We start from the raw sequence: 22,542 nt of genomic DNA on the forward strand, positions 1-22,542 counted from the left end.
GGCTACGGAATGTAAATAAATGTATAGAACACAAAAATACAAAGTGACTAGGATGAAAAGAGAAGTAAAACGCCCGGGAAGCATTGAAACCCGAAAATTCAAAATGGCTGCGGTGATAAGAGAAGAAAAACGTCCTGGAGACATCGAAACCCAAAAATAAAAAGAAACTAAGATGTTTGGAGGGAAAAAAAGTGGCTGCGGAATGTAAATAAATGTATAGAACACAAAAATACAAAGTGACTAAGATGAAAAGAGAAGAAAAACGCCCGGGAAGCATTGAAACCCGAAGATTCAAAATGGCTGCGGTGATAAGAGAAGAAAAACGTCCTGGAGACATCGAAACCCAAAAATAAAAAGAAACTAAGATGTTTGGAGGGAAAACAGTGGCTACGGAATGTAAATAAATGTATAGAACACAAAAATACAAAGTGACTAGGATGAAAAGAGAAGTAAAACGCCCGGAAAGCATTGAAACCCGAAAATTCAAAATGGCTGCGGTGATAAGAGAAGAAAAACGTCCTGGAGACATCGAAACCCAAAAATAAAAAGAAACTAAGATGTTTGGAGGGAAAAAAAGTGGCTGCGGAATGTAAATAAATGTATTGAACACAAAAATACAAAGTGACTAAGATGAAAAGAGAAGAAAAACGCCCGGAAAGCATTGAAACCCGAAGATTCAAAATGGCTGCGGTGATAAGAGAAGAAAAACGTCCTGGAGACATCGAGACCCAAAAATAAAAAGAAACTAAGATGTTTGGAGGGAAAACAGTGGCTACGGAATGTAAATAAATGTATAGAACACAAAAATACAAAGTGACTAGGATGAAAAGAGAAGAAAAACGTCCGGGAAGTATTGAAACCCGAAGATTCAAAATGGTTGCGGTGATAAGAGAAGAAAAACGTCCTGGAGACATCGAAACCCAAAAATAAAAAGAAACTAAGATGTTTGGAGGGAAAAAAGTGGCTACGGAATGTAAATAAATGTATAGAACACAAAAATACAAAGTGACTAGGATGAAAAGAGAAGTAAAACGCCCGGGAAGCATTGAAACCCGAAAATTCAAAATGGCTGCGGTGATAAGAGAAGTAAAACGTCCTGGAGACATCGAAACCCAAAAATAAAAAGAAACTAAGATGTTTGGAGGGAAAAAAGTGGCTACGGAATGTAAATAAATGTATAGAACACAAAAATACAAAGTGACTAGGATGAAAAGAGAAGAAAAACGCCCGGGAAGCATTGAAACCCGAAAATTCAAAATGGCTGCGGTGATAAGAGAAGAAAAACGTCCTGGAGACATCGAAACCCAAAAATAAAAAGAAACTAAGATGTTTGGAGGGAAAACAGTGGCTACGGAATGTAAATAAATGTATAGAACCCAAAAATACAAAGTGACTAGGATGAAAAGAGAAGTAAAACGCCCGGGAAGCATTGAAACCCGAAAATTCAAAATGGCTGCGGTGATAAGAGAAGAAAAACGTCCTGGAGACATCGAAACCCAAAAATAAAAAGTAATGATCATGATTGGAGGAAATAATTCTTTCAGTTTACTGTTTATTGCATCACGAGCTTCTTATGTCGCCAAAAGGATCAAATTTAATATTGTATTCATGAAGGGATTGTCTGCCCACGCTTAGCGAGCTAATCAACTATTCCATTTCTCATTATTCCGGTGTGTTCCGGAATTCAGTGTAGCGTAACTTTATTTTTCTCACCTATCACAGGATGATGATCTCCTGTTTTCGATAGTTCCTATCTAGATTCAACTGAACACATTTTTCCAATGCATAAATTTCTGCTTGAAAAATGCTTGGTGCGCTGCACAGGCTTTCAGAGTGTTTGGTTCTGGTCCCGTACACACCTATTCCAGTTCTGTCTGTTACTTTAGATCCGTCCGTATACCATTTAATGGCATTTCTGTTCATTTCCTGTTTGGTGTTCTGATCCCACTTTCATCTATAACTTAGTATTAAACTTTTTCTCAAAGCTAAACTTTAGTATGTCCCAAGTTTCGTCATTATTTGGGAATTGTTTTCGTTGGTGAGTCCGTTTCTGAACATTCTTAGCACTATATGGAGACGTGGGAGATTTAGAATCACTTCTAGTGCAGCTTGATTTTTGCTTTTGTACGTGTCTTCGAAATGTTTTTCCAATTTTTTCGTTTCGTTTTAGATTTTCATGGGCCCAAATAACTTCCAATTGTTTCATTTATTGTTTCTTCTGTTTTCTGCATATTTGGTTATTTTTTTTTTGAACGCGCGTCCTCAGGGAACTGCCAGAAAAAGACTTCCTGCTCTGGAAGATTCGTTTGAAGCGATGTAGTCTCGTTATTTAATAACCACACCTCGTATAATTTACACTTCCGCGGGGCACTTGATATGAAACATTTTGTGTATAATTTTTAATAAAAAAATTAATTTCACTTAATTACAGGGTGTCCTAAAATTATATGGTATATTCACACAACCCCGTCAAATCTATTTTGTTCGGACAGTAAAAATTGATATTTTTTTATTTGTTTTTCTATTAATACAAGACATGATTCTTCTTTCATTCCGTACAAGCGAATTCATTAATCAAAAAATGTGAATACACATATGCTTTCAGAAAAAAAAATCGACTTCCATATAAATAATGCAAAAACCATTCGAATGGAAAGCGAAATCCATTAAGGCAGTTCAATAGCACTATTTAAAAAAAAATCCATCATAGATCCTCGTTTATGAAGTAGAAATAAATTAATCATCAAATTTCCTATTAAATAAATTTTAATTAATATAGTAAATAGTTCGAAATATTATTGACTGAACTAAACTAAAAAAAAAACTTATTTTTTTTGAAACTGTCTTCTTTGATATATTGATATAGTGATTTACATATTTGAAAAGATCGTGGGAAAATTGAATTTTTTTCATGTCAAGAAAAAACAAATATTTGTTATAATACGAGGGCTGTTTAATTACTTTTCAATAAAAAAAGTTACTTCACTTATTAGCCGATAAAACAGTTTCCATATTCTTGGGAGGACGTCTTTCGGATAAAATCATTGTATAATACGAGGGTTGCTACAAGTTTTCGTTATTTTTATTGGTGAACGTACTTAGAACATTCATCTTGGTCAAAAAATGGATTCAAACCGTTTCGACGTGGATTAATCCAAGCACCGTTTAGACTAATTTAGAGTCACCGTGTTTCGATGGTTTTCCGAATTCAATCGTGGTGGCACTTCGCTGCAGAATGAAACTCGTTAAAGTCTTTCAAAATCGGCCGTTGTACGTAAACTGGGTTGCAATATCGTGAGATTGATGCATACTATACAATCGACGGTATTTCCATGAACTCTGATGTTTTTTTTTTCGGTTAATTTTTACCGATCTTTTCCCTCATGTCAAATTTTACAAATAGCACAGTGTATATGTAAACAGTTCGAACTGATTACCATTCCCAGACGAATCGTATGCGTAAAAAATGCACGTTTGAATAAAACAACATTTTTTTCGGTTTAAACTGATAACATTTTAAAATTCAATTATTTCGACCCAAAAATAAACAAATCCGACAATTTGATAGATACCTCGTGGCATGATCTTTTGCAAAATAACAAATGAGACGAATTTTAATGTATGTTTCGCAGGTTATGGCATTTAGATTTTTGCCCACCAACGCATTTTGTTATTCATCGATTCCCATCCATAATTCCCCCTTTAATGTATGTTAATAAAATACGCACGAACGTCTACGAAGTTTCGTTTTTTTTTTTATTTCATCGAGGGGATACACGCACTTTTAAGATAACAGCTTGAAGTTGCCTCTTGTAAAATATTAACTTGCCTAAAGTAAAAACGGTGGAGGTCTTCAATATGTCAGCACAATATTCGTAAAGGGTTTTCCAATAGGGACTTGACAATTTTGAATTTAGTTTGGGAACGCACCTCTTTTCACTTAACTGTCACTGTCAGTTTATTCGGTAGACATAACCTTTTCATCATGGTGAAGAACGCGAACGAACAACGTCTGCAAATCTTCAAAATTTACTACAGAAATTCGGAGTCGGTGGTTCCGATTTTCGACCTAGTAGACAGGCAGTAACAAGTTTAGTGAAAAAGTTTGAGTCTACATATTCGTTGTGTGATGTTGCCGTGCCAGTGAGACTACGGGTTGGTCGAAGTGTCGAAAATATCGCTTCAGTTGAAGCGTCCGTAGCAAATGATTCAAATCAGTCAATTCCACGGCGTTCTCAAGAGTTGGGCATCGCCAAGGCCACTTTATGGCGAATTTTGCGTAAGGATCTTACTTTACACCCATACAAGATCAGGCTCACTGAAGAATTGAAGCCGATGGACCATTCGAAGCGACGTACGTTCTCCTCTGGAAAGATGCGCCAAGATGATCAATTTCATCGCAAAATCATCTTCAGTGACGAAGCTCCTTTCTGGCTCAATGGGTTTGTCAATAAACAACATATGCGGTATTGGGCGGGTGGAAATCCACATGTTCTTAATGAAAAACCATTTCATCCATAAAAGATAGCTGTTTGGTACGGTTTGCATGTCTGAGGCGTCATAGGGCCATATTTTTTCGCGGAAGATAGTTATGGAGATCGTTATCGCGCCATGATTATCGATTATTTTTGTCCCGAATTGGAATATATGGACCCTGACAGCATGTGGCTTCAACAGAACGGCGCCACAAGCCACACAGCTCACGTTACAATCGATTTATTAAAGAACCAGTTTGATGAGCCTCAAGAAATGGACCAGTCGATGGGCCGCCTCGTTCGTGCGATTTAACGCCTCTAGATTTTTTTCTTTGGTGGCTACGTCAAGTCATAGATCCATGCTAATAAGCCGACGACGTTGGAAGAGCTCATAGCTAACAATGAACGCAAAATAGCAGCCGTTTCGGCCGAAATGCGTGACCGAGTCATGGAAAATCGTCGACGATAGTGATGGCCACGTTATTATGAATGGTGATCGTTATCGCGCCATGATTATCGATTATTTTTGTCCCGAATTGGAATATATGGACCCTGACAGCATGTGGCTTCAACAGAACGGCGCCACAAGCCACACAGCTCACGTTACAATCGATTTATTAAAGAACCAGTTTGATGAGCCTCAAGAAATGGACCAGTCGATGGGCCGCCTCGTTCGTGCGTTTTAACGCCTCTAGATTTTTTTCTTTGTGGGCTACGTCAAGTCATAGATCCATGCTAATAAGCCGACGACGTTGGAAGAGCTCATAGCTAACAATGAACGCGAAATAGCAGCCGTTTCGGCCGAAATGCGTGACCGAGTCATGGAAAATCGTCGACGATAGTGATGGCCACGTTATTATGAATGGTGATCGTTATCGCGCCATGATTATCGATTATTTTTGTCCCGAATTGGAATATATGGACCCTGACAGCATGTGGCTTCAACAGAACGGCGCCACAAGCCACACAGCTCACGTTACAAGCGATTTATTAAAGATCCAGTTTGATGAGCCTCAAGAAATGGACCAGTCGATGGGCCGCCTCGTTCGTGCGTGTTAACGCCTCTAGATTTTTTTCTTTGTGGGCTACGTCAAGTCATAGATCCATGCTAATAAGCCGACGACGTTGGAAGAGCTCATAGCTAACAATGAACGCGAAATAGCAGCCGTTTCGGCCGAAATGCGTGACCGAGTCATGGAAAATCGTCGACGATAGTGATGGCCACGTTATTATGAATGGTGATCGTTATCGCGCCATGATTATCGATTATTTTTGTCCCGAATTGGAATATATGGACCCTGACAGCATGTGGCTTCAACAGAACGGCGCCACAAGCCACACAGCTCACGTTACAATCGATTTATTAAAGAACCAGTTTGATGAGCCTCAAGAAATGGACCAGTCGATGGGCCGCCTCGTTCGTGCGATTTAACGCCTCTAGATTTTTTTCTTTGGTGGCTACGTCAAGTCATAGATCCATGCTAATAAGCCGACGACGTTGGAAGAGCTCATAGCTAACAATGAACGCAAAATAGCAGCCGTTTCGGCCGAAATGCGTGACCGAGTCATGGAAAATCGTCGACGATAGTGATGGCCACGTTATTATGAATGGTGATCGTTATCGCGCCATGATTATCGATTATTTTTGTCCCGAATTGGAATATATGGACCCTGACAGCATGTGGCTTCAACAGAACGGCGCCACAAGCCACACAGCTCACGTTACAATCGATTTATTAAAGAACCAGTTTGATGAGCCTCAAGAAATGGACCAGTCGATGGGCCGCCTCGTTCGTGCGTTTTAACGCCTCTAGATTTTTTTCTTTGTGGGCTACGTCAAGTCATAGATCCATGCTAATAAGCCGACGACGTTGGAAGAGCTCATAGCTAACAATGAACGCGAAATAGCAGCCGTTTCGGCCGAAATGCGTGACCGAGTCATGGAAAATCGTCGACGATAGTGATGGCCACGTTATTATGAATGGTGATCGTTATCGCGCCATGATTATCGATTATTTTTGTCCCGAATTGGAATATATGGACCCTGACAGCATGTGGCTTCAACAGAACGGCGCCACAAGCCACACAGCTCACGTTACAATCGATTTATTAAAGAACCAGTTTGATGAGCCTCAAGAAATGGACCAGTCGATGGGCCGCCTCGTTCGTGCGTGTTAACGCCTCTAGATTTTTTTCTTTGTGGGCTACGTCAAGTCATAGATCCATGCTAATAAGCCGACGACGTTGGAAGAGCTCATAGCTAACAATGAACGCGAAATAGCAGCCGTTTCGGCCGAAATGCGTGACCGAGTCATGGAAAATCGTCGACGATAGTGATGGCCACGTTATTATGAATGGTGATCGTTATCGCGCCATGATTATCGATTATTTTTGTCCCGAATTGGAATATATGGACCCTGACAGCATGTGGCTTCAACAGAACGGCGCCACAAGCCACACAGCTCACGTTACAATCGATTTATTAAAGAACCAGTTTGATGAGCCTCAAGAAATGGACCAGTCGATGGGCCGCCTCGTTCGTGCGATTTAACGCCTCTAGATTTTTTTCTTTGGGGGCTACGTCAAGTCATAGATCCATGCTAATAAGCCGACGACGTTGGAAGAGCTCATAGCTAACAATGAACGCGAAATAGCAGCCGTTTCGGCCGAAATGCGTGACCGAGTCATGGAAAATCGTCGACGATAGTGATGGCCACGTTATTATGAATGGTGATCGTTATCGCGCCATGATTATCGATTATTTTTGTCCCGAATTGGAATATATGGACCCTGACAGCATGTGGCTTCAACAGAACGGCGCCACAAGCCACACAGCTCACGTTACAATCGATTTATTAAAGAACCAGTTTGATGAGCCTCAAGAAATGGACCAGTCGATGGGCCGCCTCGTTCGTGCGTGTTAACGCCTCTAGATTTTTTTCTTTGTGGGCTACGTCAAGTCATAGATCCATGCTAATAAGCCGACGACGTTGGAAGAGCTCATAGCTAACAATGAACGCGAAATAGCAGCCGTTTCGGCCGAAATGCGTGACCGAGTCATGGAAAATCGTCGACGATAGTGATGGCCACGTTATTATGAATGGTGATCGTTATCGCGCCATGATTATCGATTATTTTTGTCCCGAATTGGAATATATGGACCCTGACAGCATGTGGCTTCAACAGAACGGCGCCACAAGCCACACAGCTCACGTTACAATCGATTTATTAAAGAACCAGTTTGATGAGCCTCAAGAAATGGACCAGTCGATGGGCCGCCTCGTTCGTGCGATTTAACGCCTCTAGATTTTTTTCTTTGGGGGCTACGTCAAGTCATAGATCCATGCTAATAAGCCGACGACGTTGGAAGAGCTCATAGCTAACAATGAACGCGAAATAGCAGCCGTTTCGGCCGAATTGCGTGACCTGGTCATGGAAAATTGTGTCCAACAAATCAAATACTGTAAACGTGTCCGCGGTGGCCATTTGAGCGAAGTTGAAATAAATGTTTTGAACGTACTTCAAGCCGATAATAAAGTTTTTGAAATATTTCAAATGGTTTTCATTTTATTTTGAAAAAAAGGTGTCAAGTCCTTATTGGAAAACCCTCAGTGTATCAAAAAGTGTATTTCGAAATGGAACAAATTAAGGTGGCACTTTAGTAGCAAGTGGGAAGATTTGAAATTTTTTCTATAATAATCTTATTAGTCATAACTATTGGACAGCAAATTCGTTAGAAAATTCTACATAAATTCGTATCATAATATTTTCCTCTTCGAATGAATTTGAGCTGGAACTTAATATAGCACGATATCTAGCCGTTGTGCCATTAACTTTTTATTTTTTAAAACTTATAAAAAAGACGCCCGGGTCAACTTAAATTCAAACATAACCCATGTTATATTCATAGTTTGCCGCTAAAGGAGACTTTAATGTCCTAAAGTGACTTTACCTTAAAATTCAAATTAAAAGAAAATTCAGGATAAATGGTAATCATAAAATACGGGACTTCAAATTTAAAGCTTCCTACAGATAAGAACGGAAAGGTTTAAGGACAAGTAAGGGTTTTTTCAATAAGGACTTGACAACTTTTTTTCAAAATAAAATGAAAATCGTTTGAGATATTTCAAAAACTTTATTATCGGGTTGAAGTACATTCAAAATATTTATGGATGGAACTCAACTACGCTCTTATGGCCACCGCGAGCACGTTTGCAGCGGTTGATTCATTGGACACAATTTTCCATGACTGGGTCATACATTTCGGCCGAAACGGCTGCTATTTCGCGTTCATTGTTGGCTTTAAGTCTTCCAACATCATCGGCTTATTAGCATAGATCACTTGACTTGACGTAGAACCCAAAGAAAAAAATCTAGAGGTGTTAAATCGCACGAACGAGGCGGCCAATCGACTGGTCCATTTCTTGAGGCTCATCAAACTGGTTCTTTAATAAATCGATTGTAACGTGAGCTGTGTGGCTTGTGGCGCCGTTCTGTTGAAGCCACATGCTGTCAAAGTACATATATTCCAATTCGGGACAAAAATAATCGATAATCATGGCGCGATAACGATCACAATTTACAGTAACGTGACGACCACTATCGTCCGCGAAAAATTATGGCCCTATGACGCCGCAGACATGCAAATCGCACCAAACAGCTATCTTTTATGGATGAAGTGGTTTTTCATTAAGAACATGTGGATTTCCACCCGCCCAATACCGCATATTTTGTTTATTGACACACCCATTGAGCCAGAAATGAGCTTCGTCACTGAAGATAATTTTGCGATGAAATTGATCCTCTTGGCGCATCTTTCCAGAGCACAATAGGAGAACGTACGTCGCTTCGAATGGTCCATCGGCTTCAATTCTTCAGTGAGCCTGATCTTGTATGGGTGTAAAGTAAGATCCTTACGCAAAATTCGCCATAAAGTGGCCTTGGCGATGCCCAACTCTTGAGAACGCCGTGGAATTGACTGATTTGAATCATTTGCTACGGACGCTTCAAGTGAAGCGATATTTTCGACACTTCGACCAACCCGTAGTCTCACTGGCACGGCAACATCACACAACGAATATATAGACTCAAACTTTTTCACTAAACTTGTTACTGCCTGTCTACTAGGTCGAAAATCGGAACCACCGACTCCGAATTTCTGTAGTAAATTTTGAAGATTTGCAGACGTTGTTCGTTCGCGTACTACACCATGATGAAAAGGTTATGTCTACCGAATAAACTGACAGTGACAGTTAAGTGAAAAGAGGTGCGTTCCCAAACTAAATTCAAAATTGTCAAATACCTATTGTAATGTCATATTTCCATGGCTTCTGTGGCATCTACATTTTGAATCTATACCTTCCTTTAAAAATAACTATTATTTCGACTATTATCGCAGATTGTCACAATCCACATTAATAATTAATAAAAATGAAGTTGCAGGATCTTCTTGAACTCCCGTTCGGCACCGTCTAAGCCTGCTTCTGCTATACACGTATTTAACAGGCTCATTTCCAACTGTTCCAACAGTGTTCTTCTCTCGACATTCCGCATTTTCCTTTTCCATATTTTTTGAAACCCTGTTTCCACTAGCAGCATCTTCTTCGTTTTCTGAAACTTCCAAGGCATTGTCAAGTTCAATCAAGTAATCTTCAAACCACTACATCACAGTGACGATTCTGCGTAATACTTGTTCCAACCGGACATTTACCGTTTTACGAACGATTGTTTTATGTTCTAACCGACTTAGCTATCGTTTGAGAACCGTTTCCTGGAGGGTCTTTTCAATAGTTTGTTGATAGCAAGTGCTGTTACCGTCCGTAGCTGGAGATTACTCAGAAAATATCTATAAAGTCTTCCAATAACCGTTCCAAGAACGGTTCAGAGTAGCAAGTTGGAACAAACCTTTCAACTTCTATTGTTTCTCTAAATTCTGTTAGAAATTCGATAGTGCGAGGTACGGTAAGCTGCCCTTAAGGGTTACGTAGTGTGACCAGGTTTTAGACGCGTTAAGGGTTGAATAACAATATGAACCTTGAATATCTTTTTATTAATTTAAATGGAGAATTAATGTAGGTATTTGTTTGTTTCAGGATTTGTTGACAAAGCATTTGAAACACCAAGTATAGACCTGTCTTTAAAATTGGTCGATCCACAAGATGTAGTCGTTGCAAGAAATCAAAGCGCACTTTTGAAGTGTCAAGCCGATTCTACGCAAGGTCCGATACAAGTAAGTATAAACCAGAGTCGATAATTTTTGAAACCAAAAAAAATTTATGGTAGGATGAAACCCATTGGAAAAGCAGGAGAATATAATAAAAATGAAATGAAAAATAATTTATGGGCGAACTTCTCAGAGAAGGCGAAAAAATCGCATCCGAAAATATTCATTTGTACAATTTTTAGTTATTTTTCAAAATTTTTGACACAAATTTCACGAAAAAAAGTAATTTGAGTCTAAACTTTTGATGAATATTCAAAAAATTGTACATAATGATAAAAAAAATTTTCGGGTGCGAGTTTTTTTTCTGTTTTTTTTTGCGTTTAATGAGAAAATTTACTATAGTGATGGTAATATTTGTTACGCCATGAGAAAATAGAGATTTTAACGAAAAAAAAACCGTCTACCTTTTAAAAAAATCTGATATTTTGTTGCTATTTCAATATTAAGTCGAAATAAATATTTTCAAACAATAAATTACAGTGTATTTATCACATAAAAAGATAAGTTTTCATAAAATTTCGTGAAAAAAATATGTTTTTTTGTAAAAGATAAAAATAAAAACGAAAAACTTAGTTATCTCAATATTTTACATAAATTTTGAGGTTATGCGAAATAAATGTCAACACAACAGTTGTAGATCTTTTCATTACGTATAGATATAAACAGTTACTTACCCTTAACCAAAAACTCACCCCTTCCCTTCCTCAGATCACCGGTATATTATTTTTCCTTTCATTCTTATGACCTTCTACGAGGGTATTTCCTGAAGTACCAGGCCTGATCTAGAGATGGCGGTATACCATCAACGAACGTTTTCAGTGAATTTGTAAACATGGAAAAATATTGGATAGCAGTCGTGAAGATGTTTCCATCGAGTGTTCGGCAATGTTTCACAGAAATAAAGCCGTTTCATAACCATGGATGAAACGTGAGTCCATCAACGGACTGAAAAGGAAGAACCAGCTCCAAGGAAAGCAAAAACCGTTCCATATCTGCAGGAAAGTCATTGCGTCGGTTTTTCGTGGGATAAGTTTCATCGACTATCAACGGCGAATTAGTTTCTGTTCCCAAATTTGAAAAAATTGCTCGTTTGGTCAAATAGTTTCCAACAATGAAGAGGGTAAATTTTTGTTGGGTCTGATACTTCTCGGACCATCCTCGTATAAGCAATAAAATTCACATGGGATTCGATTTTTTTCAGTTTTCTACAACTATCGCTAGATTAGTTGATTTGTTTTAGTCTTTAAATTAATTCGAGTGTTTTTTTTTAAGTATACGTGGCTTCATTATGGAAAAAAAATTCTGGAAAATGATACGAATCGTATCATCCAAAAAAATGGAGACTTGTATATTCCCAAAGTTTATTCGGGAAAAACAGGAGACATTGAATATGTGGGAGAATATCGATGTCTTGTTAGAAATAAGGTGGGAGCTCTTTTATCCAATGTGGCCAAGTTAAAAATTGCTTGTAAGTTAAATTAAATTATTCAATTTTCATCTACAAGAAATTATAATAAAATTAAAATATCAACTATCCCTCGTACAAGTATCTTTACAATCTAGTACAGTTACTATCCTATTTATAACATAATAAACTACTTAAATATTTATTTTTTGTTAATTAATACAAATATTTCAAATTCAAAATCATATTTAATAGCTATCAATTTTTTTAATACACGTAAAAAAATCATTAAAAAATAATATATTAGTTTCGGAAAGACTCTTGAAGCAACATTATTTTTAAAAAAATCCCGTTTTTGAGAAAAACTTTTAAAACTAACGATAATTTGTTACATAAAAAACCAATTACTCAATTAATTGTCTATTGGATAAATGAAACCATAGAGTTGATATTGAATATAGAGATTGCAACATATAAACGTAATTGTATATTGGAAAAGAGAGACAGGGCATCTGTTCAGCACAAGAGATGGTTACAAATGTTTTTTCTCTTTCATTTAAACAAATTCTCTGTATCTTTAATATTAAGCTCTATGATTGGAAATCCGAATAGTGACATTTCATAGACTTCCCTCTACACCAGCGACTTTAGGTGGCAACTTAAAACGTGGTAGCCATGTTTAAATATTAATCTTCTTTTTTTTTTAGCATTAAAAGAGTTTTCTGCAGATCCGGTAAACTCTACAGTTCACCTTTACCAACCTAAAATACTCCGATGTGGTATCCACTCGACTCCTCCTGTTGATATTCAATGGGAGTTTAATAATAATCTCATTCTACCTCACCAAACAAGGTTAGTTCAACGAATTCGAATTTTCCTCACAACTTATTATTCGTTACTTCAATAAATCTCGAGAAAAAAAAAAGAAGAATCTAACCTATCTTTTAATAATTTATTGTTCTATCAAATATTTAAAATTTCAACTATAAGTGAGGTTGTTTTTTATAGTTTTTTCAACTCCTATCAGTGCAAGATTGCGCAAATGAATAATTTCATCTAGGAGCTGGGTTTTCTTGGTGATCACCTATTTAGCCACTTCTCTTTTCATCACACACTTTCAATTGGGATCGTATCGGGGCTATTACCTAGCCAATCCAACATAGGGATATTTTTTTCTGTCAAAAAAGTTTTAATCAACAATATCTGACAAAAGTAGACGCCAATTCATCTGAAGATACACGAATTATGTGATTCGACGTCGATAGCAATCAGAAGACATCAAACGGCTTCAAAGGACTGTTAACGCCAATTGATCCGAATGTGATTCGACCTCAATCGACGTTAATAGCAGCAGCGTGGCAGGGAGCTTCTTCGAATGGTTCCCTATTTGGCAATCAACCGATTTTGTGATACTTCTTTGTAGCAATCATGATTCTTTTCACGACACACGTCCAGTGCCATTGCCGATAATGACTGACCGAGTCCAGATCTGTCAAAACATAAATTTTTATTAAATTACCGATCTCCAGAAGTCCACATCTTTGTCTTGCCATTTTTTGGCCCACTTCAAGCGCTCTGCTTTCATTGCAGCTGTTAACTTGAACTGCCTGATGGGACAACAAACCTTAAAATATAATTGTCTTCATTCACGCTAGGAATCTGGGGTTGTCACTTTCGTGGTAGCAAATTTAGTTTGTAGACAAATTTTCTTCAAACATCTTTCTGAGAGATTAAGAAACCTTCAATCTTCGTGATTTTTCCGATTTGGGAATGTTTTTTACTTTGTGGAAGATGGCCTTTTCTACCCTTAATGAAAATATTCCAATTATTTTTTTGAAGACACTGTATACAAAATAAACTAATAACTGAGTAGTGAACAATGTCAAAGAAGCAATCAAAGTCCATAAAGCAGTAGAAACAAGTCCGTACCTGACGCTATTCAGATACAAGTTTGTACTTGTTTACGTATGTCTACGCAGTGTTGCCATATGTTACTACGGCATAAAAACTGTTATTAAAAAGATACAGTGCGTCTAATAATGTTGGCCAGGGACTGTATATTAAAAAAAAATATTTTTTTCAGCTATGTTCCTTTACCCAACGGGGTTATGTTAATACAAAAATCTCAAATTTCCCATAGCGGAAAGTATAGGTAATTATTTAAATATTCAAATACAAAATATTGAATAAAATTACAATAATTTCAATTACAGGTGTAAAGCATCAAATGATAAACTTAATAAAACTAAATATAGTAAAGTAGCTTATATGACAGTGTTGCCACAATTAACCGAGTCAACAGTACCTTCATTTCTACCTCTGGATATTTCACCGAACGTTACAGTTTTAATTGGTGATAAACTCACTCTGTATTGTCCCGTAATGGGATGGCCTATACCTATAGTACAATGGCTGTTTCGTAAGTATACACCATGACGTTTTTTAATATATTAATTACTCTAAACAACGCTCGAAGTTACTTTAGACAACGCTCAATGTTACTTTAGACAACGCCCAAAGTTACTCTAGGCAACGAATAAAGTTAAAGTTACTCTAGACAACGCTCAAAGTTACTCTAGGCAACGAATAAAGTTAAAGTTACTCTAGACAACGCTCAAAGTTACTTTAGACAACGCTCAATGTTACTTTAGACAACGCCCAAAGTTACTCTAGGCAACGAATAAAGTTAAAGTTACTCTAGACAACGCTCAAAGTTACTTTAGACAACGCTCAATGTTACTTTAGACAACGCCCAAAGTTACTCTAGGCAACGAATAAAGTTAAAGTTACTCTAGACAACGCTCAAAGTTACTTTAGACAACGCCCAAAGTTACTCTAGGCAACGAATAAAGTTAAAGTTACTCTAGACAACGCTCAAAGTTACTCTAGGCAACGAATAAAGTTAAAGTTACTCTAGACAACGCTCAAAGTTACTTTAGACAACGCTCAATGTTACTCTAGACAACGCCCAAAGTTACTCTAGGCAACGAATAAAGTTAAAGTTACTCTAGACAACGCTCAAAGTTACTTTAGACAAAGCTCAATGTTACTTTAGACAACGCCCAAAGTTACTCTAGGCAACGAATAAAGTTAAAGTTACTCTAGACAACGCTCAAAGTTACTCTAGGCAACGAATAAAGTTAAAGTTACTCTAGACAACGCTCAATGTTACTCTAGGCAACGAATAAAGTTAAAGTTACTCTAGACAACGCTCAAAGTTACTCTAGACAACGCTCAAAGTTACTCTAGGCAACGCTCAATGTTACTCTAGGCAACGAATAAAGTTAAAGTTACTCTAGACAACGCTCAAAGTTACTTTAGACAACGCCCAAAGTTACTCTAGGCAACGAATAAAGTTAAAGTTACTCTAGACAACGCTCAAAGTTACTCTAGGCAACGAATAAAGTTAAAGTTACTCTAGACAACGCTCAAAGTTACTTTAGACAACGCTCAATGTTACTCTAGACAACGCCCAAAGTTACTCTAGGCAACGAATAAAGTTAAAGTTACTCTAGACAACGCTCAAAGTTACTTTAGACAAAGCTCAATGTTACTTTAGACAACGCCCAAAATTACTCTAGGCAACGAATAAAGTTAAAGTTACTCTAGACAACGCTCAAAGTTACTCTAGGCAACGAATAAAGTTAAAGTTACTCTAGACAACGCTCAAAGTTACTCTAGGCAACGAATAAAGTTAAAGTTACTCTAGACAACGCTCAAAGTTACTCTAGACAACGCTCAAAGTTACTTTAGACAACGCTCAATGTTACTTTAGACAACGCCCAAAGTTACTCTAGGCAACGAATAAAGTTTAAGTTACTCTAGACAACGCTCAAAGTTACTCTAGACAACGCTCAATGTTACTTTAGACAACGCTCAAAGTTACTCTAGGCAACGAATAAAGTTAAAGTTACTCTAGACAACGCTCAAAGTTACTTTAGACAACACTAAAAGTTAATTTAGGCAACGCTTAAAGTTACTCTAGACAAAGCTCAAAGTTACTTCAGGCAACGCTCAAAGTTACTCTAGACAACGATTAAAGTTGCTTGGACCACTGTTGTGCATTTTATCGGTAGCGCCTCAAAACTTGACAGAAAAAAATCAGTTTTTGTCATTCACGTCTAAAATCATTCCAACTTTTACGTTTACCTTTACATTTGGAATTTAGTTGACAGCTGAATCGTATAAAATGTCACGCAAATAATGTGTTACCGAATTATTTTGTTATATTTGCACCTGAATGCACAAAAATGGCTATTACACCTTTAATTAAAAAGTTTTATGGTACATCTGCTGTCGCAGGAATTTGACCGCTTGGTTTAATGGACACTGTTCAGTAATGACTTTTGGTAAACGAGTGATATGGCGCGGATCTACCAATCAAATATGTATAACATTAGTCGATAAGTCGTCTGACTGACACACAGATGGCGCTGCCAATGTCAAATCCATACGAAAGATATCAGATATACAGATATAAAGAAAAACAAAGATAAGTGACGAGCATGGAGATCGCTACCAAGGAAAATGTGAACCAGCGATGCTTGCTGACTACTGTTGGTCTTTAATAAATAATTAGAGACCCTCTGGACTCCGATTATAGTATACACGGATGATTTTTCGATTATCTATATCCAAAAAACGTGGGGACCGCGAAAATTACCAAAATGAAAACGCTTTTTGACCGATTCAGAAATTACATTCTTTATAAATGCAAATGAATGAAAAAAAAAAAACGTGAATATTATAACGAACGTAGAAAAAAAATGATTATTTGTGTTCCTTAGTGCTATTATCGATTACGAATTTTTGTAGATGGCGACGTAGTAGGTAACGCGTCCATTTTGGAAATACCAAAAGTACAAAACAGCAATGGAGGCAGCTATATTTGCAGATCTTATAATAAAATGGGTAGTATTAGTCAGAATTTTAACGTTTTAGTTAGACAGATGCCTAATTTCGTCGTTAAACCCATTTCGAAATTATACCCAGCAGCTATAACAGCGAGACTAGATTGTAGCGCTACCGGGATACCTGAACCTACAATAAAATGGCTGAAAGATGGACAAATTCTCAAATTCGATTCCAGAATAAGGGCGCACGCGAAAGGGATCATTTTCAGTCATACGTTTACCAACGATTCGGGTAAGATACGAATGTATTATTTCATAGGTTTCTTTTTTATTATTAAGGGAATTAATTATATTTTAGGAATGTACCAATGCGTGGCAACGAATTCAGTAGGAAAAGTATGGGCTGCCGTACAAATAGATATTATAAATGTCTCGTTAACACCTAGCCCTCCACAGAAACTAAGATGCAGACCTTATAATACTTCAACGATATGTCTCAGTTGGAAATCACCTGCAAATATTAGCGTAACTGCTTATAGTATTCATTCATTATATAAAGGTAAAGAATATCCAGTGCTTACATCAGTTTTACATTATTTTTTTCATTATAGAAAACGGAGTAGAAGTTGTAGGTCCTGATTATGTCAGAAATGTAACTTCAATGGACGCCGACCGGTTAAATAGTGATACAGAGTACACTTTCTACGTTAGATTGTATGCTCCAGGTGCTAGTGATCCATCGGAGAAGGTCACATGCAGAACTGGTAACCAAATACTTTAATATGCGTTAAATAAATTTTAAACGAAATGTTTTTACAAACTTACCGGTTGTTGGTTATGGACAATTGAAAATTCAATTTTTAGGCATATTCGGTAACCGCAACTTGGATATAGAGAACAAAGACAACACTTCTGTGATTCTGAAATGGTCAGAACTTACTACAGACGTTTCTTGTACGGGTGAACGATATTCCTATAGAGTTCAATGGAAAAGTGATCTTCCTTGGTCGTTTTTTAGCAATTTTACAAAAAAGAAGTCATTTCTAGTCACAGGTAAGGTCAAAGAAAAATATGTTGCATCTAAAATTGAAATACAAGAACAATTCTTTTTATTCTTCATTTACCCACAAACTATAATGAATCAAAATGAAAAGGGAGATCAATAAAGAGTATAACGGATCAACAAATAATAATAGAATTGAGAAATATGAATATAGAGGAGTGGAACGAAAAAAGGTAAGTAACAATGGAAAAAAACAAGACAGTGTGCAAGAGAGCTAAAGAAAAAGCTGAAGCACAACGAAAGAGTGAAAAAGAAGATGAATAATCAAGAAAATGAGAAAGGGTGCGCGATATCAAGAGTTGAATCAATGGACCAAAAACAAAAAAAAAATAAGAAATCAAAAACAGAAAAGTGTAGAATAAAAGTTTATGTTTAAGAAACAGTGCACAATATCAATGGAAACGGATAAAGATTAATAAAACCAGAGTAAAATCACTCAAGAAAGATATAATTTAGGAGATCATAAAAGCACGCAGACAATAAAACAAGCAGGAGATAAAATGGAAAAGCAAACGGACAAGGCACAATGTAAAAGAGCAAATAAAAGTACAAAAGAATAAAACAAACAGAAAGAGTGAAAAATAACAAGAAAAAGAGTTAATGGATAAGAAATAGTGTACAATATCAATAGAAACATCAAGAGATCAATGAATTTAGAGTAAAAGCACTCGAGAAAGATAAAATATAAGAGAAATTAAGATATAGTAAGAGACCAACAAAGAACTGAAAGACTAAAACAAGCAAGAGATGAAATGGAAGAGTAAACAAACAAGACAGTAAGTAAAAGAGCAAAGAAAAGTGAAAAATAATAATAGAAACAAAAAAAAGAACAAAATGAATGTAAAGTAACAAGAAAAGAATGTGAAAAATCAAGAAAGAGAGAGTTAATGGTAAGAAATGGTGCACAATATCAATGGAAACATCAAGAGACCAATGAATTTAGAGTAAAAGCACTCGAGAAAGATAAAATATAAGAGAAATTAAGATATAGTAAGAGAACAACAAAGAACTCAAACGATAAAACAAGCAAGAGATGAAATGGAAGAGTAAACAAACAAGACAGTAAGTAAAAGAGCAAAGAAAAGTGAAAAATAATAATAGAAACAAAAAAAAGAACAAAATGAATGTAAAGTAAGAAAAGAATGTGAAAAAACAAGAAAGAGAGAGTTAATGAAAAGAAATGGTGCACAATATCAATGGAAACATCAAGAGACCAATGAATTTAGAGTAAAAGCACTCGAGAAAGATAAAATATAAGAGAAATTAAGATATAGTAAGAGAACAACAAAGAACTCAAACGATAAAACAAGCAAGAGATGAAATGGAAGAGTAAACAAACAAGACAGTAAGTAAAAGAGCAAAGAAAAGTGAAAAATAATAATAGAAACAAAAAAAAGAACAAAATGAATGTAAAGTAACAAGAAAAGAATGTGAAAAAACAAGAAAGAGAGAGTTAATGAAAAGAAATAGTGCACAATATTAATGGAAACATCAAGAGATCAATGAATTTAGAGTAAAAGCACTCGAGAAAGATAAAATATAAGAGAAATTAAGATATAGTAAGAGACCAACAAAGAACTGAAAGACTAAAACAAACAAGAGATGAAATGGAAGAGTAAACAAACAAGACAGTAAGTAAAAGAGCAAAGAAAAGTGAAAAATAATAATAGAAACAAAAAAAAAGAACAAAATGAATGTAAAGTAACAAGAAAAGAATGTGAAAAAACAAGAAAGAGAGAGTTAATGAAAAGAAATAGTGCACAATATTAATGGAAACATCAAGAGATCAATGAATTTAGAGTAAAAGCACTCGAGAAAGATAAAATATAAGAGAAATTAAGATATAGTAAGAGACCAACAAAGAACTGAAAGACTAAAACAAACAAGAGATGAAATGGAAGAGTAAACAAACAAGACAGTAAGTAAAAGAGCAAAGAAAAGTGAAAAATAATAATAGAAACAAAAAAAAAGAACAAAATGAATGTAAAGTAAGAAAAGAATGTGAAAAAACAAGAAAGAGAGAGTTAATGAAAAGAAATGGTGCACAATATTAATGGAAACATCAAGAGATCAATGAATTTAGAGTAAAAGCACTCGAGAAAGATAAAATATAAGAGAAATTAAGATATAGTAAGAGACCAACAAAGAACTGAAAGACTAAAACAAACAAGAGATGAAATGGAAGAGTAAACAAACAAGACAGTAAGTAAAAGAGCAAAGAAAAGTGAAAAATAATAATAGAAACAAAAAAAAAGAACAAAATGAATGTAAAGTAACAAGAAAAGAATGTGAAAAAACAAGAAAGAGAGAGTTAATGAAAAGAAATAGTGCACAATATTAATGGAAACATCAAGAGATCAATGAATTTAGAGTAAAAGCACTCGAGAAAGATAAAATATAAGAGAAATTAAGATATAGTAAGAGACCAACAAAGAACTGAAAGACTAAAACAAACAAGAGATGAAATGGAAGAGTAAACAAACAAGACAGTAAGTAAAAGAGCAAAGAAAAGTGAAAAATAATAATAGAAACAAAAAAAAAGAACAAAATGAATGTAAAGTAACAAGAAAAGAATGTGAAAAAACAAGAAAGAGAGAGTTAATGAAAAGAAATAGTGCACAATATTAATGGAAACATCAAGAGATCAATGAATTTAGAGTAAAAGCACTCGAGAAAGATAAAATATAAGAGAAATTAAGATATAGTAAGAGACCAACAAAGAACTGAAAGACTAAAACAAACAAGAGATGAAATGGAAGAGTAAACAAACAAGACAGTAAGTAAAAGAGCAAAGAAAAGTGAAAAATAATAATAGAAACAAAAAAAAGAACAAAATGAATGTAAAGTAACGAGAAAAGAATGTGAAAAATCAAGAAAGAGAGAGTTAATGGTAAGAAATGGTGCACAATATCAATGGAAACATCAAGAGATCAATGAATTTAGAATAAAACACTCGAGGAAGATAGAATATGGGAAAAATATAGAAAAAGTGAGGAATCAACAAAGCACTCAAACAATAAATCAAGCAAGAGATGAAATGGAATAGCAAACAAATAAGATAAAAAATAAAGGAACAAATAATAGTACAAAAGAATAATAGAAACAGCAATAGAAGAAAAAGAGTGCAAAACAACAGGAGAAAGAGTTAATGAGCTAGAAATAGTGCACAATATCAATGGAAACATTGAGAGACCAATTAAATTAGAATAAAAGCACTAAATAAATAAAGTAAGAGTTCAACAAAACATTCACACAATAAAACAACAATTAAGAGATGAAAAGGAAGAGTAAACAAACAAGATACAAAATAAAGAAGCAAAGAAAAGTAAAAACGAATAATAGAAACAGGAAAAGAACAAAAAGAGTGTAACATAACAATAAAAAGAGTTGATAGATAAGAAATAATGCATAGTATTAATGAAATTAGGGTGAAAGCACTAGAGAAAGTTAGAATATAGGAGAAATTGAGAAAAAGTAAGAGATCAATAAAGAGTTCAAACAATAAAACAAGCAAGCGATAAGAAGGAAGAGAAAACAAAGAAGATACAAAGTAAAAGTACAAAACAATGGTAGGAACAGCAAAAGAATACAAAGAGTGCAATATAACAAAAAAAGAAACCAACGGTTGATGAAATACTATGAAAAATAAGAGGGAAAGAATACAATACATGAAATTTACAGAGAAAGAATGTCAGAAATGATTCATGGAAGATGTAAAAAAGCACCCCTGTGATTTATAACAATTTTTTAACCATTTTATTAATAGAATTAACCAACAATTTGTTGTTGTGATTTACTATTTAGGTCTTACTGCTGGAGTAGAGTACAATTTCCGTGTAGTTTCCACGAACAAAGACGAAACGGAATTGGGTACTTGGACGCCTTACATAATTCCAGACCCAACGAATAGTACAAACCTAAATGAAACTAACACAACCAGCGAAGTGACCCCAGTGCCGCCAATGGATATAAAGGCGGTAGTTCAATCTGCTTCTACCATTAAACTTAGATGGAGTAAAGTACAAAATACGAAATTTTTTACTGTATGTTATGCGGCTGCTGACGAGAAGAGCGGCTGCGAAGACAAAAATTTGGTAAAAAGGTAATTGTAGCATCATTAAAAATCATAAATATTATATTAGTTTGGATATTTCAGTTTTACAAATAAGATCCACATAAAAAAATTGAAACCAAATACTAAATATGAGTTTAGAGTACGAGCTCATAGTTTGGATGGAACACCAGGGTATTTTTCTGAACCAATATATGCCACAACCACAGCTGATGGTAAGTATTTCCATTTCCTCCAGTATTATCCATATTTTTTTTACAAGAATAGCATCAAATGCTTATTTAAAATCAATAAACTCTTTCCGTTTCTTCATTGTTCTTTTTATTATTATTTTTTTATTTATAATTACCATTGTTTTATCTTTCCGGTGGAAAAGTTGCTTCCGGTTACCCTAATTTTAGTTCCAAGCAATCTCCGAGTGATTTTTTTTTTAGAATTATCAACAAATTTG

At 35.6% G+C, this 22,542-nt stretch overlaps 1 protein-coding gene across 1 annotated transcript in view; it reads left to right on the forward strand.

The window, feature by feature from the left end:
- Positions 1 to 22,542, forward strand: part of LOC130448051 (immunoglobulin superfamily DCC subclass member 3-like) — an 88,384-nt gene that overhangs the window by 46,188 nt on the left and 19,654 nt on the right. The window contains exons 2-12 of the mRNA XM_056785216.1: positions 10,568 to 10,704; positions 11,971 to 12,166; positions 12,811 to 12,955; positions 14,187 to 14,255; positions 14,317 to 14,522; positions 16,919 to 17,248; positions 17,315 to 17,515; positions 17,568 to 17,720; positions 17,821 to 18,009; positions 21,824 to 22,121; positions 22,176 to 22,306. Of these exons, the coding sequence (XP_056641194.1) occupies positions 10,568 to 10,704; positions 11,971 to 12,166; positions 12,811 to 12,955; positions 14,187 to 14,255; positions 14,317 to 14,522; positions 16,919 to 17,248; positions 17,315 to 17,515; positions 17,568 to 17,720; positions 17,821 to 18,009; positions 21,824 to 22,121; positions 22,176 to 22,306 (2,055 nt within the window). The remainder of the gene's footprint in view (positions 1 to 10,567; positions 10,705 to 11,970; positions 12,167 to 12,810; positions 12,956 to 14,186; positions 14,256 to 14,316; positions 14,523 to 16,918; positions 17,249 to 17,314; positions 17,516 to 17,567; positions 17,721 to 17,820; positions 18,010 to 21,823; positions 22,122 to 22,175; positions 22,307 to 22,542) is intronic.

This window comes from Diorhabda sublineata, chromosome 8 (genome assembly GCF_026230105.1).
Source record: "Diorhabda sublineata isolate icDioSubl1.1 chromosome 8, icDioSubl1.1, whole genome shotgun sequence".
Classification (NCBI taxonomy): Eukaryota; Metazoa; Arthropoda; class Insecta; order Coleoptera; family Chrysomelidae; genus Diorhabda; species Diorhabda sublineata.